Here is a 19,606-nt window from a genome sequence, read left to right as displayed (position 1 = left end):
GACAGGAGGTTTTATTTTAGAAGTAGTTTGTATTTCAAAGGTGCGGACAGAAAAAATGCTCATCGCTGAAATCTTATCACAGGGTGTGTGGTTAGAATATGGTGTAAAGGGGGACAAACTTGTGACCCACATCCAAAATGGATTGAGACACACATATATAAATGGCCAGGCCAGACCTGTCACTGCGTGACCTTGAAAAGTCATAGTTACTGGTGGTAGCATTTTGTCCCACATGCTAAATTTACCACCTAACATTTACTTTTTACTAAACCATGTCACACACATACATCAATCACATCAGTTTCCTACAGTGCTTCAGAATGTGAAAGAAACAAAAGATTTGGCTAAAATTTGTATATATATATATATATATATATATATATATATATATATATATATATATATACATACACACACACACACACACACACACACACACACACACACATTTATTTTATTTTCGACTTAGTCTCTTCATTAATCTGGGGTTGCCACAGCAGAATGAACTGTCAACTTATTAAGCACATGTATTACGCAGCGGATGCCCTTCAAGCTGCAACCCATCTCTGGGAAACATCCATACACACTCATACACTACGGACAATTTAGCCAACCCAATTTATCTGTACCGTATGTGTTTGGACTGTGGGGGAAACCGGAGCACTTGGAGGAAACCGACGTGAACGCAGGGAGAACATGCAAACTCCACACAGAAATGCCAACTGACCCAGCCGAGGCTCGAATCAGCGACCTTCTTGCTGTGAGGTGACAACAATACCTACTGCGCCACTGCTATATATATATATAGTATTGGGAAACACCCACTCACTCTCGCATTCACACACGCACTCATACACTAAGGCCATTTTTGTTTACCCAATTATAGTGCATGTCTTTGGACTGTGGGGGAGAATTGAGCATCTAGAGGAAACCCACGCAAACATGGGGAGAACATGCAAACTCCACACAGAAATGCTAACTGGCTCAACTGGGACTCGAATCAGCGACCTTCTTGCTGTGAGGTGACAACACTACCTACTGCGCCACTGCTATATATATATATAGTATTGGGAAACACCCACTCACTCTCGCATTCACACACGCACTCATACACTAAGGCCAATTTTGTTTACCCAATTATAGTGCATGTCTTTGGACTGTGGGGGAGAATGGAGCATCTAGAGGAAACCCACGCAAACATGGGGAGAACATGCAAACTCCACACAGAAATGCTAACTGGCTCAACTGGGACTCGAACCAGCAACCTTCTTGCTGTGAGGCGACAATGTTAACCACTGAGCCACCATGCCACCCATCCAGGCATTTTATTTAACAAAATAACATATGTACATAGGTTGGTTAATTTGTTGATTTACCTTAATTTTTCTAATATTCTGTCTGATAACGATCAGTCAATCTGGAGCAGAAGCATGTCTACAAATGCAGTCCTAACCAAATTCAGAACTAATCATTTTTAAGCAGAATATAACAACAGAAAGCTTGTATGTGTTGAAACCCGTAGTCATCTGCTAACTCAGTAATAAACTCTACCACGGCTGTCCAATTTATTCAGCACACAATATCTTTAACATTCAAATTGGTAACTAGTGAGTTTATTGAGCCTGATTCAAGAAACGCTTTGACCGATTGATAAAAAAGAAGTCAAACTCAACTTGTTTACGAATCAGACATCACTAGCTGAACGCTGTCACACTCTGTTTACTCTTGTCACACACAGTTGAAATTCCTTGCCTATTTACCATCTTACTGCACCCAATCTTTCTCTCATGTCACTTTCAATTCAGGCTGCAAGTTCACAGCTCAGCTAAAATATAAAATCTCATTGCCGTAGGGCTGTAGATTTAGATTCCTCTCAAACAACTGTGATCTCTAAAATATGTCCTCAACCCTCCAAACTTCCCCGAGCTGTGTCAGTCTTGACAATGATAAAACCATGAAAGTGTAAAACACAAAACTTTCATCTGTTTCCCTAGATGCAATGCTAAGATTTGCTTTTTTCCTGCTTGTGCTGAGATAACCCCACATCAGTGTGTGATCATAAAAGATTCCCTCTTTAAGTCTGTGTTCACACTTCCACTACTCCCCTGCAGAAACCTCAAGAATTAAATACAGCGCCATCCTGAGAGGGGAAACCTGCGCCTTTATCAAGGTAAAGAGATAAGGGCTTCTGTCCTAATCCACTACAGAGATAGACAGGGGAATTACGGACTCAAGACACCTGGTGGACTGACCCTGGCTGATCCCAAAACTGACATCCGGATGCATTGTCTGGATTACGGCTTCATATCTCACAGCAGCAGAGTGATGGGCAAAAAATAAAATCTTAGTGTCAACTTACAGAGAAGTTGGAAATATTTGTCAAAAATTTGTGCACTATTCTAAAATGAAAGAAAAACGGCTTTTGAATATGATTTTGGAGAACATTATACATTACATTATACTATACAGTTGAAGGCTAAATTAATAAACCCTTTTATGATGCCTTTAAGAATTTTCCTTAAACAGTTTTAATATTTAGATACTTAAAAAATTATATTTATTTTTTATATTTATATTTCATTTTTTTTTATAAATTATACCATCTTTGCCTCCAAAAAAACAAAAAAAAAATAAATAAAATTACTGTTTATGCGATATGTATGCAATGCAGTGTCTATGGGGCAGGACAGTAAATTTACCTTTTATAATGCCTTTAAACACCATTGTGGAATTTTTCTTTTATTATTTCAGCAATTAAGATTGTAAAATAAATAAATAAATAAATAATTTATTTATACAGTACAATTTTGTCTGGTTCTTGAATCTGATTGGCTGACAGATGTGACATTTTCTGCAAATTATAGCACTCGTACAGTCTGTTAACCTTTCACCCTTGTGTATTACTCCACCCACATACAGCGACAAGCAGTGGGCACTCTGTAGTTTGAAAAATATTGCTCAAAATAATGTACTTTCTTGAGAATGCAGTTGTTTAGATTGCAACTATGCACTTTATTTATAAGGATAGTGCCTATTTTTAAATATCTATAATTATAATTTTGGAACATCGGATTCGGCGCATCGGCTACCATCAGCCTGTCTGAGCAGACAAAAGAATGTGAGGATTGACATTCCACCACAAGACAGAGAACACATATTAACTCCTTATGTAAGGAAAACAGCTTTTTCTCAGCATAGAGAAATACAGAGAAAAACATGGCATTTCATGCCACTCAGCCTTATAGTCTAAAATGTGAGCAAAAATCACCTGTTTTGTCATCCCTTTAGACATGCTAGATAATCATTCAAATAGCTCAAACTAGCTCTAAAGTTACACTGGTAAAGAAGCAACAGTTTCTGCTGTTCTGACCGTCAGCTGCAGATGTGAACGGATGGTGGAAGAAAGTAGTTCCTCTTACAAAAGGGTTTTTGAGGCTCTCCGTGCTTAATTTTCTTTGTCATACACATGATTATGCCATCTAACCGTTGTAAAAATGGAATTTTTGTCACTGGTGGGGGCAATAAGGCACTCGGCCTGCAGCCTCATGCCAACTCATGCCTCCCACCAGTGCCGATATACAACCACATTGCACTGCTCTTTTTATATTTGCTCATTTGCCAAAACCATGCTTCACTGTAGGGAGAGTTTTACCCTGGTGATGAGTAGTGCCTGGTTTTCTCAAACATCTCATCAGACCAGAGAATTTTGTTTCTTATGGTCTAAAAGTCCTTCAGATGCCTTTTGGCAAATTCCAGGTGGAGTGTGGCTTCCGTCTGGCCACTCAACCATACAGGCCTGATCGATGGATTGCTGTACAGATTGTTGTCCTTCTGTAAGGTTCTCCTCTCTCCACAGATGAACGTTGGAGCTCAGACAGAGTGACCATCGGGTTATTGATCACCTCCCTGACTAAGGCCCTTCTGCCCGATCACCCATCTTAGATGGACGGCCAGCTCTAGAAAGAGTCCTGGTGGTTTCAAACACCTTCCACTTAATGATGATGGAGGCCACTGTGCTTACTGAAACTTTCAGAGCAGCAGAATGTTTTTCTGTAACCTTCCCCAGCCTTGTGCCTTGAGACAATCCGGTCTCTGAGGTCTACAGACAATTCCTTTGTCTTCATGCTTGGTTTGTGCTTTGGTGTGCACTATCATCCCTGGGATCTTATATAGACAGGTGTATGCCTTTTCAAATCATGTCCAATCAACTGAATTTACCACAGGTGAACTCCAATTAAGCTGGTGAAACATTTCAACATGATCAGGGGAAATAGAATATTCCTGAGCTAAATTCAATTTAGATTTTTAGAATACTTATGCACATGATTTTTCGTTTATATATATATATATATATATATATATATATATATATATATATATATATATATATATATATATATATATATTGTTTTTTTTTATTGTTGCAAATTTATATATATATATATATATATATATATATATATATATATATATATATATATATATATATATATATATATAAATTTGCAACAATAAAAAAATCACATTGTCATTATAGGCTATTGTGTATAGAATTTTGAGTAAAAAAAAAAATCCATTTTGCAATAAGGCTGTAACCTAAAAAAAATGTGGAAAAAGTGAAGCACTATGAATACTTTCCGGATGCACTGTACATTCATTTATTCATTCATTCATTCATTCATTCATTCATTCATTCATTCATTCATTCATTAAATTATTCATTCACTCATTCATTAATTAACTCATACATTCATTCGAGGGTGTTTTAAGTTAAAAATTTCCGCTACTGAGAAATTCAAAGATGTGAAAAGGATCCATAGCGCCTGTGAAATTTGAATTCTTTTTCAAATATTTCTAAACTGATATTTAAGAGAGCAACAACATTTTCATATCATGTATTATTTCTTTTAGTTTGGCTAAATATTTATGTACGCACACAAGCACTCATGCACGGTCCCCAAAAAAGAAAGAAGAAAAACAGGTTGGTGTTTGGATCCAAGTAAACAGATGCTTTAAGCAGATAAATTTAATTCAGTGATTGTTATATTGTTTGCCAACAATTGCCTATATAATTAATATTTTTATTTAATTTTAATAAATATTATAATAACAGATGTAGTATGTAACTTTTCAATTCTTAACCATGTGGGGCAATGTTGCTCATGCGCTTATTTAATGCTCAGAACCCCAATAAAAATGTGCTTGACTACACAGTGAATTCTTCAGGATGAGACGAGAGTGAGGTGTTCCATTACTAATGCAAGATCTGACCAAAATGAAATGCAATTATTGATGCAGATTTTACTGTGACCTAATGTTGGGAGAGTTGGATTCAGAATATAAAGGTCACAGGATCGAGTCTCCGGAAAAGCAGGATTTGTTGGTGGGGAGAGTGAAAAAATATCCACCTCAATACCATGACTGAGGTGATTTCTTTGACCCCCAACAGCTCCCTGGGCAGCCCACTGAGTATAGTCACGGGTTTAAGTCACTTTGTTTAAATATGTCTCCTAAAATGCTTAAATGTAAACAAACTATGTTTAATACTTAAGTGGAAAAAGTCTTTTGTACAAAGACTTATTTCATAATTTTAGCCCAAATTTTGATATTGCACATAGGATTAAAGACAAAGAACTTGCTAACTGATGAATATGATGATGTCAATAACTGAGTGACACATTTTGATGTCAGTCTGTCCTTTTTATTGACAAAATCATCAGACGTTTTAACCTCATAGGCACACAATGAGTTTTTCCACCTCTAGGCTGTGGCGAGAGATGAACTAGTGTCTAATTCATTTTCTTTGTGTGGCTTATCTAAAGTAGAGGTTGAATATATCATGACAGATTGTGACAGCGCCATAAGAAAAGGCCGTTAAGATGCAGCGTAATTGCAGTTTTCTCCTGTTTGACACACACTCTCTCTCTTTCTCTTTCTGCAGGCTAAAATAATAATGAAAGAATTAACCTGTGGAGTTCAAGGCTACTGGATATGATTCTTCCTCCTGATATGAATCTTAGACACACAAGCTTTGAACAGCATCTTTAAGTTGTCAAAGGTGAAATAACTGTAGGGGAGACCGAGGGCGACTGTAACACTCATCTCATAAGAAAAAAAAAAGAAAGAAAGAAAAGAACAGGTAAGTGTAAAGACAAGTTCAGCACAACAAGTTGGCTTGTTGCCTGAAAACAACGGACTAAATATATAGATTTAATGATTTGACTCTCTTATAATTTTAAAATGCTATTAAATCTTAAAATATCTTTCTATTTCATCTATGTTAATTATAACATGAGTGAGTGATGTAACACTGCGACTACTAAAGACATGTTGTAGCACTGCCCTGAGATTATTCATGTTCCCAATTTTTAAAGGGGTAGTTCCCCCAAAAATGAAAATGTATGCACCCTCAATTGGTTATAAAACTTTGAGTTTCTTTATTCTGTTGAAAACAAATAAAACTATTCATTAGAAACCATAACATATGCACTACCTGACAAAAGTCTTGTCGCCTATCCAAGTTTTAGGAGTACCCAATATTAACTTGACTTCTGGTAACTCATTTGGTATCAGAAGTGGCTTATATGAAAGGCAAAGGCCTCTAGATTATGCTTATTTTACCAAAATAAATTATGATCAAGCCTTAACTTTTAAGGATTTAATCAGGACAGTAATATCTGACTTTGCATACAAAAAAGTCTTGTCACTTAACAAATATTGTAGAGTAGAATATAAAGTCATGGTGCAGTGGAAAAAATAATTAATAATGTGTTTGACTCTCATGAGCTTGAAGAACTGAATTCCTACATCTCTGCAATTATTCAAATAGCTTATTAATAAAGTCATCTGGAATGGCAAAGAAAGCATTCTTGCAGGAGTTCATCAAGATTCTTTGGATTCATCTTCGATGATTCTTCCTTCATCTCACCCCAGTCAATCTCAATAATGTTTATGTCTGGTGACTGAGCTAGACAAACTTGGACCTGCACCTTGACCTTCTTTGCTTTCAGGAACTTTGATGTGGAGGCTGATGTATGAGAAAGAGCGCTATCCTGCTGAAAAATTTGCCCTCTCCTGTGGTTTGTAATGTAATTAGTAGCACAGATGTCTTGATACCGCAGGCTGTTGATGTTGGCCACTCTGCAGATGTCTTGCACACCCCCATACTGAATGTAACCCCAAACCATGTTTTTTTCGTCACCAGACTTGACTGATTTCTCTGAGAATCTTAAGTCCATGCGGGTTCCATTAGGTCTTCTGCAGTATTTGTGATTTGGAGGAAGTTTGATTATTAGTTATTATTAGTTATTAAGACTTTTGACAGATAGTATAAGTATATATATATATATATATTTTGTTTTGTTTTTCAACAGAAGAAACTCAAACAGGGTTGGAACAAGTGAAGGTTGAGTAAAAGACCTTTTCATTACCATTTTCATTATTGGGTGAATTATCCATTTAAAGCAATATTTAGTTTTTATGGTAGATGAATGTATCATTTAAAATCAGTTTCTCTAATAAATACAAAAAGAAAAGAGTAAAAATTCAAAAGTGAATCTTAGAATACAATGGTACAACGCATAAACCAGTAACATTTTGGGAAAAAACTTTTTTAAGAAGCTAACAAAGCCAAACATAGATGTATATTTATTTACTCAGATTCAGGTCAAGGTTACATTTTATACTTTTAATTTCCTAAAACCCCGCTTATGCTATCGCTTTCTCAAAACAATATGACACCAGAAAAAACGTGGCACATTTGATGAACCAACTGCCAATCTAGGAAACCGGGAGGAAAAAGTAAACGCTACATCCAGACAGAATAAAAGATGATGCAACCTCTGTCCACCTCTGTGCTTTGCCTGTGTCCGCACAATGTAAGACACTGATAGATTCGCCAGTCCTTCCCATCCTCTCTAAAAAAGAAATAACCCGTTTTAACCCGTCTCTTGTGGCATTGATTGATAGGCTATGAGCGTCGGACTTAATAACCTCTATCATACCGTCCAACCCCTGTGCTGGCAGCAGGCGGCAGTTTGTTTATGGGTGGCATCTCCTCCAATACGCCATGTGTGCGAAAGCTCTACCTGTGCTAATGGTGTGGGCTGAGGGATTGGACTGTCAGCTGGGACTGAGGCCTCATTTTTCTACCTGCCTGCTGTCCACGTTTCCCACCCCACAGAACAGCCCCTTTACGCCTTACCCTCTGCACCCCGATCATCTGTCAGCGTGGACCTGAGCTCCCATGATGCAGCACAGAAGAGCGATGGGGTGTCAGGTTTGCTTGGCCGTGAGTGACAGCGAGACATGCTGGACCCTGGGTGCAAGTGGACTGTTAATTTGCTGATCCAGTCTCGCTTGCTTAGCTTATTCATGTTAAAGAATATAGCGATGAACTAAAAATGTTGAATGAATCCTTTTTAGTCGTATTTGATATTTACTATCAAAAAATGTAAATTGATTGTTTCTATATTCTGTATTCCAGGGCTTTCTAAGTTTGGGATATTCCAATAAAGCATGTATATCAGGCATGTCCAAGCTTGGTCCTAGAGGGCCGGTGTCCTGCAAAGTTTAGTTCCAACCCCAATCAGACACACCTGGCCTAGCTAATCAAGCTCTTACTAGGCTTTCTAGAAACAACCTTGCAGGTGTGTTGAGGCAAGTTGGAGCTAAAATCTACAGGACACAGCCCTCCAAGACCTAGTTTGGAGACCCCTGGTGTATATGCACTGCTTGGCTGCGTCCGAAACGGCATACTTCCATACTATATAGTATGCTAAAATCAGTATGCCAGCCGAATAGTATGTTTGAATTCATAGAATTCGAAAATCAGTATGCGAGAATTACCCTGATGACGTACTACTTCCGCCGAGATTCTGAAGTGCGCATTCCATGCACGCTGCGCTATCCCATAATGGCCCACGAGAGAATTCATGAATGGGAGTGACCAACTGACGCAGGTAGGTCATGTGACCATGACAAAATGGCAGATGTAGTACGTCCGAATTCCATTCATACTTTTCACATTCATACTGTATAGAGTGTTCTTTTCTAACGCCCGAGTTGTACGTTTAAATTCAAATGCAGCACCTACTGAGTAGTAGGCGGTTTCGGATGCAGCCCTAGTGTTTTCCAGCCAACGATGAACTTTCGGTAAAAGGTTTATGTTACCATTTTTATTTTTAAAAGATTCCTTTTACGGCATGATGTTGTAATTTAATTAAAATACAATTAGTTAAACAGACTTAAATATTTCTTTAGTTGTTAAAGCATTAAACATGATAAGAAACCATGTAAACGCAAGCCCCGTCAGGAGCAGCAGATGAGAAACCCACAGAAACTCCATTGAAAGTACTGTTGTAAACAATAATTTTCCAGAAAAATGGAATTCAGCGCAGTGCTTCTTCTCTGATCTGAGACCCACTTTATATCGTATATCAATAAGGCAGTGAAGATCACTAACTTTTACAGAAATCAGATATTAAATGTGGAGATTCTGTAATGGTGTGAAAGTTTAATGGAAGCGTTTGAGCTGGCTGACTTAAAATCATAGTAGCAATCTAGTAGAGTAGGGCAGAGCAATATTCTAAGGCTGTCCATACTATTTATTTACCTTTTTATTATCTTAATTTCTGTCTTATAAGAAACAAATGGAAATACAAATAGCTGAAGTAAATTAGAAGACATTTAAAAGAAGAAAGATCAGCATTTATTTGATCTCCCTTGGCACCAAGGATGGCTTAAAACCTTTAAGAAACCTGTCCTGATGTTTCATGAAATATTGTACTATGAATTAGCAAGACTCTTTCAGCACTTCCCAGAGTTCCTAGATTTAAGCTGTTAAACACTGTAAAAAACATCCATAAACTGTATTTTGCGATTGATGTTTTGTTTTTGTTCTCTTTTGAATTGCATTATGGCACCTTAGTCTTTCCTCCAAAAATGTTTGATCATTTGATCTTTTCTCTCGATGATTTTACTGCAATAGCAGTGTGTTCAGGATCATTACCATGCTGAAAAACAAAACTATTACCTTTGAGGTACTTTCCAGGAAGAAGGGCATAATAGATTAAGACCTGTCTGTATTTTTAAGAAATCAGGATTTCATCAACACAGACATTATCGCCAACATCAGTGGCAGAAATACAGTCACAAACCAAGAGAGCATCCACCATGCTTCAATAAAGCCTGCAAACATTTCTCTTAAACTTCTCATTTTATATGTCTTAAACAACTATATTAAATTAAATAAAACCCTTTTCTAACCTTATTTTCTGGCTGTATTCTAATAAAGATAAATAATTATGTATGGTTATTATACCATCACGAAAACAACAAATGTAATCTTCACCAAAAAAATCTGAGAGTACAGTACAATAATGACAGACATTTTTAATATAGTTTTAATATAGTTTACCTGTAAAAATATCTGTGCAGCAAAGTACTGCTACATACAGTGCGCAGCATATCTCTCATTTAAATTCATATTTTCTATAGGATGCTATGCGATATTATATTTGTGCATATACACAGTTAGTTTAGCCAGCACTGAAGCCAAATCTGGAGTTATTCTTACAAAATAACTTGCAAAATTGGTAAAAAAAAATTTGTAGTCCAAATGTATATGTTAGGGGAAAAAAATTAATAAAAATTTCAAAATAGCAAAATCAAGAGAAAAAATATATAAATATATACAGTTGAAGTCAGAATTATTAGCACCCCTCCCCTCTGAATTATTAGCCCCCTTGTTTATTTTTATCCCCAATTTCTGTTTAACGGAGAGCAGATTTATTCAATGCATTTCTGATTTAAAATAATTCATTTGAATAATATTTTAATAACTCATTTCTAATAACTGATTTATGTTTATCTTTGCCATGATGACAGTAAATTATATTTGACTAGATATTTTTTCAAGACACTTCTGAACATCTTAAAGTGACATATAAAGACGTAACTGGGTTAATTAGGCTAACTAGGCAGGATAGTGTAATTAGGCAAGTTATTGTACATCAATGGTTTGTTCTGTAAACTATCGAAAAAATATATAGCTTAAAGGAGCAAATAATTTTGACCTTAAAATGGGTTTTAAAAAAATGCAAAACTGCTTTTATTCTAGCCGAAACAAAACAAATAAGACTTGCTCCAAAAGAAACAATTATATCAGACGAACTGTGAAAATTTCCTTGCTCTGTTAAATGTAAGAATATCATAAGGGGCTTATAATACTGACTTCAACTGTATAACATTTTGTAGAAATGTTGTATTTTTTTGTGCAAGTTTTTGCATGAGTTTAAATGTATTATCTTTCCTATTTTAAAGTTGTTCTGTGACTAAAATATTATTTTAATAAATATATCTGTTTAATAAATCTGTTTTGTTCAAATGCACTAATATATATTACTCATAATTGCTTAGAAATGGATAAAAATATTCATTGTCAAAATGGGGTGCACTCACTGTACATCAGAGAAACAAAGAAACATGGATAAGTGTGAAGAAATAACATCCATGTTTGTTAATAAAACAATGTAAAAAGAGCCTTCCTGTGGTACAAACACCTGAAGCATCACACAGATAGAAACACCTCAGTGTGCAAGAGCTGAATTTACTGATTTTTACAACTTTTACATAATACACACGTGTAAAAGTGGCCGTCTTGCTGAGTGTTGATGTAAACAGTCTAAACAAATCTGAAGTGAAAGCAATTCTCCTTGTATATTGTCATGTATTTTGTCTTAAAGTGAGCAGCAGCCTAATAATACACAGTTTATGCTGTTTTATTAGAGAAAGAACACACACACAGACACAAACACATAAACATTCACTGCTTTGGGTTGAATATGGTAATACATTTATTAACATATGTAGAATGTATTTGAATGTACATGTGTGTGTGCCTCCATGTCTTAAACTTTGAAAACCCCTTGATCCATTACATTTTATCATTACTTTTTCATGCAGAGGATTCAGTTTTTTTTGTATCCACACACTGAAAATAATGTGTTCACTGATTATTTTTACAAATATCAATTGCATTTGTATTAAATCTAATCACTGAACTGAATCAATAATTGAATGAAATCAAGAGGTTGCAAATCGATAATGAAGAAAATGTTCACTCTGCTTATTTGTGACATGTTCATGTCATCAATGGTAGCACATGAAAGCTCAGGCGTACGAAATTCATTTTCCTCCTAAATGAGTGTTTACTGTCATTTAGGCTGAGAAAAAGCAGAACACGTCAGGTTTGGGAAGTGTTCTAGGTTATTAGCTCTTTGATCATAATATTGGAGTGCTCTTTTTGCGTTCAGAGTAAATGCTTTCTCTCTGTGTGATGATCTGAACAATTATGCAGCGCTAGAAAGGCAGGTTGAAGATTATTTATTGAATCAAACATAATTGAATTCTTTCTGAAGTGCTCAGATCTCAGAGGATTTTTCTTGTCTGGCAGAATCATGTCTATACACACATTTAGATTATACACTAAAAGTTAAGATTTTTTTTAAAGAAAATTATAGTTTTATTCAGCAAATATACATTAATTTGATCAAAAGTGACAGTAAAGAAATTCGTAATGTTACAAAAACTCACATTAATTCTATTTGAACTATGAATGCATAAAATAATACTGTGAAAATGCAGCAGTTTAAACTTTAGAAAGAATACATACAGTTGAAGTCAGAATTATTAGCCCCCTTAGAATTTCTTTCTTCTATTTTAAATATTTTCCAATATGTTTAACAGAGCAAGGAATTTTTCACAGTATGTCAGATAATATTTTTTTTCTTCTGGAAGTCTTATTTCTTTTATTTAGACTATAATAAAAGCAGTTTTTAAAAAATTTTAAACACCATTTTAGGGACAAAATTATTAGCCTCTTTAAGCTATATTTTTTCACAACTGTCTACAGAATAAACCATCATTATACAATAACTTGCCTAATTATGATGACTTTTTAGCGCAATAGCCCAAATACATGTCATAGAATATTAATATTAATAATCATAATTTAAATAATGAAATTATATAACCTATCCCAATCCTGACATAGCTGCGTTTAAATAATAACTGAAGACGTCACTTTAATGCATTCGCACGTTATGTTAAATTATTTTAAATTAGACGCCCCATCCATAACCAACCTTAAATCATACCTGAACACTGTTTAACAGTTCCATGTAAACTGTTTTGTGTGACATTCTCGTAAAATCTCTCTGCTTTTGAATATCTTTGTTCGTAATTGTTCTTAGCCCTGTCAATGTTTATCTATTTTGTATTATTATAATATTTAATTTCCTGTTTCTCTTACGTTTATATTCTTTAGCTGTCAATATAATACTTCGCGTCTATGGAAGAAAGAGTCAATAAAGATAGACAATGTATAACATCATATTCATCAAAAGACGGTTTATGTGCAAGTAACCGCACCGGTCCGAGCAGGGAGCGAGCCGGCATGGGAGACAAGCTCCGATAAGATTGCAGAACAACGTCTGTCACTAGGCAGTCCGAGAACTGAGATTTACGCGATCACCAGCTGGCTTCCGTTACATAAGGGCAAATATAGATGACTAAAACCTCATTTACTCATTTTACTCATACTTTTTATCATTTACAATGTCCAAAACATTAATATTAATATTAAATGCTACTTTTGTGCCTTTAATAGCTTTTTTCTCGCCTGTTTACTGGGTTAAAAATCTTACATTCCATCTCCACCTGCTGGTGAAAGCTAGAGCAGCTGGCGATCTTCAATCTGCAATGTATTGCTTTTCCTGCAGTTCCCGGATGTAATGTTGAATTTTAACAGTCGAAGTTGATCCACTGAATTTATGGAAGCGAAAATTTGAACTGAAATAAAATGAACTGAAAATGACCTTTTGAATATTATACATCGTATTTTTAAAGGGTATTGAATATTTTGTAAGTGAAATCTGAAAATTGAATATGAATTATTGAATTTTTAAGTATGAAAACGTGTTTGAAATATTTTTCGTTGAAATATTCAAAGCTTAAATATACAGATATGTTAAATTTCAGGACCTACAAATACAAACCCTGTAATTCAAGTCATTAAAATGCAAGAACTTGTTAATACGGTGTATTATTTTTTCAGTTTGTGATATTCAACAAGCTTTTTAATTCAAGACTTTAGGCATTGATTTTGTTCCATACTAATTACCCTTACCTGCCTTGTTAACCTAATTAACCTAGTTAAGCCTTTAAATGTCACTTTAAGCTGTATAGAAGTGTCTTGAAAATATCTAGTCAAATATTATTTACTGTCATAATGGCAAAGATCAAATAAATTAGTTATTAGAAATTAGTTGTTAAAACTTTTATGTTTAGAAATGTGTTGAACAAATCTTCTCTCCGATAAACAGAAATTGGGGAAAAAATAAACAAGCAGTCTAATAAATCAGGGGGGCTAATAATTCTGACTATAACAGTATATAGACAGAATTAAAAATATGCCTTAAGCACCAAATCAGCATATTAAAATGATTTCTGAAAGGATATGTGACACCTAAGACTGCAGTTATGATGTTGAAAAGTCAGCTTTGTCAGTACAAATAAATATATGAATTATTATATAACAAATTACATTTATAATTTAATCAAACAATTGTGTTTTGAATAGATTCTAAGTAAGGAATAATCTGAATTGAATTTTAAAATCATTTTAAAAGCTCATAGTACTGTTCATATTATTATTATTTTTCCCAAAACATTTCTCAGGTTTTTGTCCTCAAAATTCTTTTGTAAATAACACTTAATCCTTTCATCCAGAGCCTTAGCCGCTAATTCATTAGTGTAATTTTAGCAATTGTAATAAACTTAACGTGAGCCATTAATATGCAAACCAATGCAGTTATCAGAGATAGAAGAAAAAGACAATATGTATTTCAACAATTAATACAGATTAAATTTATAGGAAAATCTACATAAGGAAACAAAAATGGTAACACTTTATTTTGATGGTCCATTTGAGTATTAGTGGACTGTCTGCTTATTATCTGTTGATACTGCTCGATCAACAGACATTTAACTGACTATAAGAAACTTTGCAAGTACATGTCAACTTACACAAACCCCTAATCTCAACCCTAACCCCAACCTTAATTGAAATCTAATGAGAATTAGTTGGCAGATGCAATGTAACTTAAATTCAACAAATGGACCATCAAAATAAAGTGACCACAAAAATGGGCATTTTAACCTATTGTTTAATATGGTTATTTGTTTGGTCAGTTTCTTTGTGGGGTTTGATTCTTTTACTTTTTTAGGCAGTAAACATTGAAACTTGCTTTGTTAGTAGTAATAATAGTAATAGTAACTAATCACAATAAAGGGTTTCAATATTTCACAATGTTACTGTATTTTTGTTTTACCAAATAGACAAAGCCTAATACTACAAGTATGCATATTTAAAATCATCAAAAAATAATAAATACAAAAAAAGAATACTCAACCACATCATGCATACTTAAACATGTGTCTTTCAAAAAGAAATTGCCAATTTTGAATATGAAAGTAATGAAGGGAGAATTATAAGACGTGAAAAGATTGCCAAGCCAGTTTGTTTATCATTAAACACACACACACACGCACGCACGCACGCACACACACACACACACACACACACAGACACAGACACACACGCACGCACGCACGCAGACACAGACACACAAGGAGCACATGCTGCAAGCTGCTATCCAAACTGCACACATTTTCTTAATGCACATGTTAGAATGAATAAACGTTTTGCTTACCATAAATTCCTGTTGATATGCATGGAAAGGCCTGTAATAGGATAGAGAAAAAACAAAACAAAATGTAAGCAAACTAACAAAAAAACAAAGCAAACTGCAGTTAAATGTTCCCCTGTTACGATTATTGGCATCCTCCATTATTTAGTTATTAGTTATTGAGTCATTATTATTCACCATTGTTATTGATCAGATCGCTTCATCAGAGCGATTCATCAGATCGCTCAACAATAAGTCTCTTTTAGTCAATGATTTTATCAACACAAATTGCCTTGATTTTATGCTTTTAACTGAAACTTGGCTAGATGACAGTTGTAGCGCAGCAGTTCTGAATGAAGCAGCTCCTTTAAACTTTGACTTTTTGGGTGTTTGCAGAGCTAATAGGAGAGGTGGAGGCATCGCTGCCCTGTTTAAAGATGACTATGAATGTAAACAAGTGTCATTTGGTGACTATCTGTCTTTTGAATATCTGAGTATAGCACTAAAAGGTGCTCCACGCATCTTACTAATCATTATCTACAGACCTCCAAAATATTCTCCAGCTTTTATTGAGGATTTTACAGAGCTGTTATCAATAGTAACCTCTGAATTTGATTATTTTAGTATTGCTGGGGATTTTAATATTCACATTGATAATCCAGAAATCAATGCTGTAAAAGAACTGATGACTGTTTTTAACACTTTTGATCTGACTCAGCATGTTCAAGGACCCACACACAATCATGGACACACTCTTGATCTACTTATAACTAAGGGTTTACACATTTCATCAACTGTTGTTAAGGATGTGGCACTATCTGATCATTTCTGTATCTTTTTTGATATATTGATCACTCCAGCTATTAAAGACAGATCAGTCTCTGTCAGAAAGAGATGCATAAATGAGAACACTAGTGAGCAGTTTATGAAGGCCATATCACTAGCACCAAGTATATCTGCAGATTCTGTTGATTCTCTCCTTGATTTATTCAATTCGAAAATTGAGAATGTCATAAATGACATCGCTCCTGTTAAAGTCAAGAAGATGACTGGCAGGCAAAAGGGATCTTGGACAAGGTCACCGAAAGTACAAATGATGAAAAGACAGTGCAGAAAAGCTGAGCGTATGTGGAGAAAAACGAAACTAGTAGTCCATTATAACATCTATAAAGACAGTCTTCATGCCTTTAATATGGAACTAAACACTGCTAGACAGACTTTCTTTTCAAGCCTTATAAACAGCAACTTAAATAATGCTCGCACACTCTTTGCAACGATAGAGAGACTCACAAACCCCCCCAGTCAGATTCCCAGTGAGCTCCTCTCTGAAAGCAAATGTAATGAGTTTGCTCATTTCTTCACTGATAAGATTAATAATATCAGAAAGGCAATCAGCTCATCCAATCAACCAAGTTGTGTCGATATCAAACAAGCTCAACCACAACTTAAGAAATCAGACACTATGTCTGATTTCATGGCAATTAACAGCAAAATCTTAGATGAGACTGTGCAAGTTATGAAAACATCAACCTGCAGTCTTGACACGCTCCCCACATCATTCTTCAAAACGGTGTTTACATGTTTAGAAATGGATCTTCTTAAAGTGGTAAATGCTTCACTTCTATCAGGGGTTTTTCCAACCTCACTTAAAACTGCAGTTGTTAAACCCCTCTTGAAGAAGAGCAACCTGGATAACACCCTATTGAGCAATTACAGGCCAATCTCAAATCTCCCCTTCATTGGCAAAATCATTGAAAAAGTTGTTTTTAACCAGGTTAACAAGTTCTTAAACTTCAGGGGGTGTTTAGACAATTTTCAATCGGGGTTCAGAGCACATCACAGTACAGAGAGCGCTCTTATAAAGATAATCAATGATATACGCCTAAATACAGATTCAGGTAAAATAACAGTGCTGGTATTGTTGGATCTCAGTGCTGCATTTGACACTGTCGATCACAGCATACTTCTGGATAGGCTGGAAAACTGGGTCGGGCTATCTGGCACGGTCCTCAAATGGTTTAGATCTTACCTAGAAGGTAGAGGTTACCATGTCAGTATAGGTGACCATAGGTCGAGGTGGACACCCATGACGTGTGGAGTCCCACAAGGCTCGATTCTTGCACCTCTCCTGTTCAACCTTTACATGCTCCCTCTAAGCCAAATAATGAGAAAGAACCAAATCTCCTACCACAGCTATGCTGATGACACTCAGATCTACCTAGCCTTACTGCCTAATGACTACAGCCCCATTGACACCCTCTGCCAATGCATTGATGAAATGAGCAATTGGATGTGCCAAAACTTTCTTCAGTTAAACAAAGAGAAAACTGAAATTATTGTGTTTGGAAACAAAGATGAGGTTCTCAAGGTAAATGCGTACCTTGACACTAAAGGTCAAACGACAAAAAATAAGGTCAAGAATCTTGGTGTGACTCTGGAGTCAGATCTGAGTTTCAACAGTCATGTCAAAGCAGTCAGTAAATCAGCATACTATCATCTCAAAAACATAGCAAGAATCAGATGCTTTGTTTCTAGTGAAGATTTAGAAAAACTTGTTCATGCTTTTATCAGCAGCAGGGTGGATTACTGTAATGGACTCCTCACTGGCCTTCCTAAAAAGACAGTCAGACAGTTGCAGCTCATCCAGAACGCTGCAGCCAGAATTCTAACCAGAACCAGAAAATCAGAGCACATCACACCTGTCCTCAGGTCTTTACACTGGCTGCCAGTTACATTCAGAATAGATTTTAAAGTATTATTACTGGTCTATAAATCACTAAATGGCCTAGGACCTAAATACATCACAGATATGCTCACTCAATACAAACCTAACAGATCACTCAGATCTTTAGGATCATATAAACTAGAAGTTCCAAGAGTTCAGTCAAAGCAGGGTGAATCGGCTTTTAGCCACTACGCCCCTCGCTGCTGGAATCAGCTTCCAGAAATGATCAGATGTGCTCCAACATTAGGCACATTCAAATCAAGACTGAAAACACATCTGTTTAGCTGTGCCTTTACTGAATGAGCACTGTGCTGCGTCCGACAGATTGCACTATCATGTTTTTCTCTTCTTCTTCATTCTTTTATATCACATTTTACCTGTTTTTATGTTTTGTTTTGTTTTTATGCATTTTTATTATTTGTTTTTATTTTATTTTTATTTTTTTTTTTTTACTTGTTTCTTTTATTCTTGTTTATGTAAAGCACTTTGAATTGCCATTGTGTATGAAATGTGCTATATAAATAAACTTGCCTTGCCTTGCCTTGCCTTGCCTATTGATATAACTGTTACTGTACCATCATCATACAACATCACTTTCATAATTAATAACAGCAACATCAACAACAACCACAACAATAATAATAATAATAATAATAATAATAATAATAATAATAATAATAATAATAATAATTATTATTATTATTATTATTATTATTATTATTATTATTATTCATTTTCCTTCACCCTGGTCTCTATTTTAGAGGTCACCACAGCGGAATGAACTGCCAACTATTCCAGTATATGTTTTATGAAGCGTAAAACTGCCAACTGGCCCAACCAGGACTCGAACCAGCGACCTTCTTGCTGTGAGATGACAGTGCTAAAGACTAAGCCACTATGACACCCATTATATATATATATTTTTTTATGCAAATACTTTTTAAATACAACCAAACCATAATTATTCTAAAAATCATTACTATATATTTACATTCAAGTTTTTAAAATTTCCATTAATGTGTTTACAGTATGTTCTATGTTTTGCACTCTAGCATAAAAATATGCACCGAGTTCAAAGAAACAAGCGATAAACTCAGCACAACCTTACATTGCTCAGTCGTGAGTTGTTGCA

At 35.2% G+C, this 19,606-nt stretch overlaps 1 protein-coding gene across 6 annotated transcripts in view; it reads right to left on the bottom strand.

The window, feature by feature from the left end:
- macrod2 (mono-ADP ribosylhydrolase 2) overlaps nucleotides 1–19,606 on the bottom strand; it is an 862,720-nt gene that overhangs the window by 260,436 nt on the left and 582,678 nt on the right. For all 6 annotated transcript variants that reach the window (XM_017358720.3, NM_200549.1, XM_073919424.1 and 3 more), the window contains 1 exon segment: nucleotides 15,774–15,804. In XM_017358720.3, coding sequence (XP_017214209.1) covers nucleotides 15,774–15,804 — 31 coding nt within the window.

This window comes from Danio rerio, chromosome 13, assembly GCF_049306965.1.
Source record: "Danio rerio strain Tuebingen ecotype United States chromosome 13, GRCz12tu, whole genome shotgun sequence".
In the NCBI taxonomy this organism is placed as follows: domain Eukaryota; kingdom Metazoa; phylum Chordata; class Actinopteri; order Cypriniformes; family Danionidae; genus Danio; species Danio rerio.
The sequence above is the reverse complement of the archived record's forward strand: the minus strand, read 5'-3'. Positions and strand labels throughout refer to the sequence as shown.